We start from the raw sequence: 7453 nt of genomic DNA, 5'->3' as shown, positions 1-7453 counted from the left end.
GTTTTGCTGTCAAAACTATTGATTTTTATGCTACTGTTACGTGGGAACCGATTCCCAAATGTGCCAATCCGGTTTCCCATAGTAAAAACCAGAAACGAGCTTTTTAGAAAGTCAGAAACCAGTTCCCACATGGGGAGGAACCGAGTTCCACTGTGTATTTTGGAAAAATGTTTGTAACTTAGAATTAGCATAACTTTCAATCCGTAACTCCTTTTTATGTGCCGTTTGAAACATGGTGAAGCTTAAATAATTGTCTATATGATAGAGTAGGATTGGTTGTCAATTGTTTAATTTAATTATGATATTAATTGGGAATAACATGTAATTATATGTGTATGTTATGGATGAATTGTGCAGGATCAATGTTCATGGATGCATTATGTGATATGATAACCGTGAATTATGTGATTGATTGCTAAATGCTAATTGATGCTTGATATTGAGTTGAATGTCATGTTGTGTAATGTTGTGCAAATTTGTAAAGATGTGATTGTGTAGTTTAAGAGATAAATAGATCGTCTTAAATGCATGAGTCTTGTTTTGTTGCACACGTACACAAGCATGAGTCTTTGAAAGTGGCAATGTTGGGTAATCTTGAGAGGATTATTTACTTGTCCCAAATCTAACGCCGAATGGGATTTGAAAGCTTAACGCCGAATGGAGCTTTGATATGGTTATCTTGTCCGTAGAGAGTGGCAATCGGTTTACCGTAATGATAACAAGCAGGGATCCGCATTTCATGTTGCATAAAGTCACACTTGAGTCGCACGTGTCGGTGTGAATGTGTTGTGTGATTATGTTATGTGTGTATGAGATGTGATAAGTGAATTTGGTGATTCATTTGATATGAATGATTGTTGTGTTATGATTGTGATATATGTGATTGAAACATATGTGAAATTATATGTACTTAGAATCTATATGTTGGTGAAGTATAATTATGTACATTATTTAGTAATCATGTTTGATTATGTGGAATGATGAACAATTTGATATGAATTAGGGAATGTGATGAGATTGAGATATATGTGATTAATACATATTTGATATGGAATGTGAAATATATATATATATATATATATATATATATATATATATATATATATATATATATATATATATATATATATATATATATATATGTATGGGTGATATATGTGTATATATGTAAATCATCAATATATGAGGTTGTGATTTTGATTGTGATACTTAATTGTATTAAACATGTTAACTTTATATTGGAGATAAATGCATGTTTTGAGAGGAGTGAGAAATTTTGAAATGTATGCTTACTTATGTTGCATTTTACCATTATTATATTTTCTATTAGAATTTGAATTCTCACCCTTCTGTTTGAATGTTATCCTTTGTTGGTAACATGCAGGTTTCATGGATAGCGATGCTTCGAAGGAGGCCTAACTTAGATATTTATATCTCTTGTAAGGTGTCGTGACTAAGTAGTCACTTGTGCTGTGGTCATATGTAACACATGGGATTTGGGTTTATATTTTATAACTCGTTGTTGTGAGATAATTGTTTACTCTTATTGTATTTCGTATTTGAATAGGTTATTTTGTTGATGAATGGCCTTGAGCCGAAATATTGACATATGATGGATGATGTATGGGAATCATCCAATTTTACCATTTATTTGATGAGATGATTACTCCGTTGTGTTTTCGCATGTTGCTTTAAATCCCGTGTTATTCGAAAATGACCATTGCATGTTGTTTTATTTTGAAATATGCGTAACACCCTCGTGAGATGCATGCTTCTTTACTCTGATTTATGCGAATGTATGCCTTATTTGTTTAGTATAGAATTGGGGGTGTTACAGTCCCAGTTCCAACTCAAATGCTTATCCCACCTTAGATAGGTATTGAAAAAGGGTTTGGCTCATAATGGTTTCTTGCACACTGCGCCTCTGCAACGTAACTCTCGGGTGTACAGTTACCATTTTAGTGACCTTCGCCAAAGAAGTCACATCATAACACTCCAACGGGATTAAAAATTTTCAAACTCAGAGTCGAGGATGAAATTTTCTTTTTTTAAGGTTTCAATGCATACTAACAACACATGTTGAATATCCTCTCCATTTTACATTTTTTATTTACCCACCACATACAATCAAAAGAAAATACCATAATACCACTGCACTAACTGATAAAACCCAATAAGAATAGAAGTTTAGAAACTAAATTAAAATGAAAAGATGGAAAACTATTTACAAAATTTCAAAACTAAAAATAACTAAATACAAAATTTAATAACATTGCACACTTTTGCCTTATAAAAATATCAATAATCCCCATAAACGACACCCAAAACTTGATGGATAATTTACTAGCAAGTGTACTAGTATTGTTATTGAACTAATAAAAATAACTTCGTATCCACAATAATTAAGAATTTATAACAAGGTACGTTGCATAATGTAAGTAAAAATATTAAACATATGTTTTTCAGGTTGTTTGGTTGAAAATGTAAGAGACGCATTTTATAACAATGATGATCAAGGCGATCAGGTCTTATTATCGGAATCCCCTATTTCTACTTGATTGATGAAACACATGTTAACAAACATGCAATGACTAGAAAGTTACATGATAGACTAACTCCACCACTACATCCAATCCTTTGAAGTGCATCTCATTAGGCTAAGCGTTGATTCCCTGATCCCTCAGGCCAATTGTACCGTCAAACTAGGCAACAAAGCTTATTAGTCCTAAAGTCACAATTCCTAACTATACTATCCCTAGCCAATCAGGGAAATCAATAGTTAAAGTAGTTCAGATAAATAGCCCCAAGTTCAATAGTCATTACTTATCAAAATCAAATTGAATGTCGTAACATACAATAGGAAATAAGTACAATCAATAACTGAATAATAACAAAGAGTTAAAACAATTACACTAACATCATTCGATCATATATCTTACTCAAATAAAAATAGGTCATCATCAAATAATACATAACCTAAGAGGAATATAGCTACTCATGTTGACATAAATCAATACCATAAGTGTAGATTCAAATAACATGAAGAATCACTGAAGAAAAATATCTCCAATGGCTCCAACTGACTCCAAAAGCTCCAAAATTTCCTAAATATATCACTTTCTCTCTATGGAATCGGACCCTTTTTCTTCTCCTAATTTTCCTTTTAAATCCAACAAAAGCTTGTCAGGAAAGTGCAACAATGCGAGCGTGCTAGGTATCAACACGAGCGCGTTGAATAATGAATAGCTCAACACGGTCGCATAATGGAGTGGAGTGACTATGTAAAATCTAGTAGCTAGCAATGTGTTTTTGTTCCTTTTTACAACAATTTTCTCAATAAGTAATTTTCTTCACCCAAAAGCAGTTTCCATGCTTTTTCCAAATGTTTTCTTATAACATGCTCATTTAAGTATGATTTGTTTGATTTTTGTTAATAAATGACGTGCAATGACAACATGTCATCACATATCAAATTTTTTTTCTTGTAATTCATTTGTAATCTATTTTAACAATTTTTGGAAGTATAGTAAATAAGAGAGATGCTTTCTCTTCTAGAGTAGATCATTTGATCAATCTGGGTAAACAAGTTACTATGTTATTGTATTTTATCTTCTTGCAGGTTATTGTGTTCCTTTAGGTTATTTATTTTAGTTGTCATTGTTCTTTGTCCTCACACATTAAATTTCTTGTTGTGTTTTAACTCTATATAATTCTTCTTAACTTATTTGAGTTATTATACTATTTTAACACGATGGGGAAAAGAGGTATTGTTTATAAGTTAGCACGATGGTAAATGAGAGATCAAGAAGTTTTTTTAGAGACAACGAATTTGGGTTATGGAAATTCAAGATGTAAGTAATCTTAACTTAAGAGAAGTGTATCGAATCATTGAAGGCTTAGACATTGATGTCTACACGTCTAACATAAGTAGGGAAGACCGACATGGATGGACAAGGAGATTAGTGCCACTATCATGTGTCTCGGGGATAAAGTTTTAAGGAAAGTTGCTAGGGAGAAGACCGAGACTTTGATGTGATAAATTGTACATGACCAAGTATTTAGCTCAGAGATTATGTCTTAAACAAAAATTTTACTCATTCAAAATAGTAGAGAACAAAACCATAGTAGAGCAGTTGAAAAAATTTCACTAGATTATTGATGATCTTGAGAATATTGAAGAGAAGATTGAATATGAGGACAAGAATCTACTCTTATTGATGATATCATCTCCATGATCCTTTGATTACTGTAAGGATTCCCTTATTTATGGTAAGGAAGATATTATTACTTTGGACTAAGTCCAAATGACTGTGCGATCTAAATAATTTTCAAAGGTGACAGATTTGAAAATTGACGATAATGGTGAAGGCTTAAGTGTCTTAAAAGGAGGAAGTGAGCTTTGAGGGTTGTTCAAATCAAAGAGATTTGTCAAGTCAAAGGTAAAATTCTTTACTTGTGGGAAACTAGGTCACTTCGTGAGGGATTGTCCTGAGAAAAAGGGAAATGATGATTCTATTCAGATTGTAGTTATCTCATGTGAGGATAGTTATGAGAGTGTTAGAGCATTAGTTGTGTCATGTTTGGAGACTGAAGAGGGTTGTATGATGAGGTTTTGGTCTACTCACCCAAGTTTGTTTTCTTGTGATTTTAATTTAATAATATCAATTATGGTTAAACTAGTTGAGATGTCAAGTTATACATACCTATACAAAAAGTACTTTTTACCAATTTAAAATATATATTTATATAAAAGTATCTTTTAAATTTAAAAAAATCTTTTAATTTTCTTCTCAAGTATGCTAACATATCTTAAAAAAAGGTAAATACTTTAATTAAAACGTACTAAATGAAATTTTTTTGGGTTGCTTCTTAATTACGCAAACATATCCCGTAAAAAACATATTTTGAGTTGCTTAACAATTACGCTTGCATTTTCATTTAAAAAAAATTAAATTAATAAAAAATAAAATAATCTTATAAGTTTACTGAATGTATTAGTTTCCCCTCTCTTTCTCTCTCGCTCCCTCTATCTATCTCTCAAAAGTGTCAACAAAGTCGACTGAGTTTTCTTAGATCTGAAAATGAAGATGATTACAATGGAAAATATAACTTTAAAGCCTCTGGAGATGGAAAAAAAATTATCTACGGGAATTAAGAAGGTTAGTATCGGCATACCTAATGATCTTTCTTTCTTCATACTTTCAAAATTATCTGCAAAAACTTTGAAGCGTTTTGAATGTGTATGTAAATTATGGACCCTCTTATTTCAAAACTCTTACTTTATGAGCCTATTCTGCAAAAACCTCTATAATCATTCTTACTATGGTTATACATCTCTTCTCCTACACCTACATCATAAAACGACATCGAGCGATTTATTGTATTCTCTATCAGATAAGCACTTTGAGAATAAGATCAAATTAAATTGGCCAAATCCATTTCAAAAGGAAGATCTTGAATTTGATATTTTGGGGTCTCGTAGTGTCAACGGGATTCTTTGTCTAATAATTAGTTCCCCCCAAACAAATACAAGACTTGTATTGTGGAACCCTGTTAGCGAGGAATTCAAGGTTGTTCCTACCAGCTTTCGTGAGTCTGTACCACCATATATGGATATTGAAATTACTCGATATGGTTTTGGTTATGATTCTGATAGAGATGACTACAAGGTGATTCGACAAATAATGTATAATCCTAATAGCGATAGTGAAAGTGACATTGATGATTTGTCATCTGAAGATATATATTACCAAGTCTTTTGGGAGATTTATAGTCTACAAAGTAACTCTTGGCAGAAACTTAAATCTAATCTCCCTAATAATTATATAGATCGAGTATTGTGTCTTGACGGAATGTGTCACTGGTGGGGTGAAGAAGGCTATAGTAATGAAAATTATGATGAAGCATACCTACTATCATTTGACATAAGTAAGGAGGTATTCCTTATAACACCCATACCTGAGGATAATTTTTTTAGATCTATGCTTTATTGGGAAGACTTAGTAGTATTAAATGGTTGCATTGCTTTAATCTCAAATCACATTAAAAACTACCCAAGTGATGATATTTTTCATATATCAATTTTGGGAGAAGTTGGTGTGAAAGAATCATGGATTAAATTCTATACTGTTTGGCCTTTTCCATACATTGAGCATCCGATTGGAGTTGGAAACAATGGGTATATATTCTTGATAGGGAATAATGGGAAATTAGTTTGTTTTAATGTAAACACTCAGATGGTTGAGGAGCTCGGTTATGTAGGATATGGATTTAAAAGTAAGATAATAATTTATGAATGAAGTGTTGTTCCAATTGGAGGTATTAATACCTTAAAAAAATAGTGTATACACCCAAGTTATATGGTTGTAATTGGTAAGAATTTTATATTATACATAATGTAGTCTTGCAAAACTCTATTATTGTTATTATTATTATTATTATTATTATTATTATTATTATTATTATTATTATTATTATTATTATTATTATTATTATTATTATTATTATTATTATTATTATTATTATAAGTTTAAGAGAATTTAAGGAACCATTTGATCCTATGAATATTGTTTCTACATATTTATTTTATTAGTTTACTCTTTTTTTATTTGCATAATAGCTTTTATGTTTAAGTTGATTTAAAAACAAATCACACCATATCTTTGTTTATTGTCAGGTTTTATCTTTTATATAAAATGATGAGTGAATATTATTAATCCATACAAATTGTAATTACTAAATGAATTATACTTGTTAATAGATTACGAAAGACATGATTGTAAAAAGGGGGTTGCGCATAGTGCGATTGAGTTGATTGTGTATTAATTATGAAAGTAATTATACTAAGCTAAGAATTGAAATACTCTAGGAGATAAATAATTAAGTTCGACCTTTGAATTTTTGTAACTTTCATATAGTCCATCCTTGATTGAACGTGTATTGATTCCTCTTAAGTCACGGCTATCTTAGAAAGTACTTACGAACGATTTCATCATCGAGCTACCATCTTTGTTATATACGTTATCCAAATGACCCTGGCGAAATCTCAAGAAACTTTATCGTACGTAAAATATCTAATGTCACGACTAAAATATATCATATCTCTATATTGATTATACCCTTTTCATACATTTGTTCTCATTGCTTTCTAGATCCGTTATTCTGATTTCATAGACAGAAGAAAAACATTAAGCACAAAAAATTGAATAATTAAGAAGAGGTTCATTTACACATAACAAAATGTAGCGGATCCCATGGTTCACATTGTTGGGGAAAATTCATCTAAGGGAAACCTTATTGAAGGGGAACTAGATATTCATTCTAAGGGGATTCATTGCTATTACTATAAAAAGGAAAGATGTAAATGAATATGCTTACAAGTACAACTATCTGCAACAATCAGATGTTCACGTTGGCTTTGATAATGACAATATTATATGTCAAACTACATTAT

General features: G+C 31.0%; 1 protein-coding gene across 1 annotated transcript; it reads left to right on the top strand.

The window, feature by feature from the left end:
* The first annotated feature begins 5096 nt into the window (after positions 1 to 5096).
* Positions 5097 to 6299, top strand: LOC131634435 (putative F-box protein At3g25460). Its single transcript, XM_058905104.1, has one exon. It carries the CDS (start codon positions 5097 to 5099, stop codon positions 6297 to 6299), a length of 1203 nt encoding a protein of 400 aa, XP_058761087.1.
* Positions 6300 to 7453: the final 1154 nt, after the last annotated feature.

The sequence above is a fragment of the Vicia villosa genome, unplaced genomic scaffold (genome assembly GCF_029867415.1).
Source record: "Vicia villosa cultivar HV-30 ecotype Madison, WI unplaced genomic scaffold, Vvil1.0 ctg.001291F_1_1, whole genome shotgun sequence".
Classification (NCBI taxonomy): Eukaryota; Viridiplantae; Streptophyta; class Magnoliopsida; order Fabales; family Fabaceae; genus Vicia; species Vicia villosa.
The sequence above is the reverse complement of the archived record's forward strand: the minus strand, read 5'-3'. Positions and strand labels throughout refer to the sequence as shown.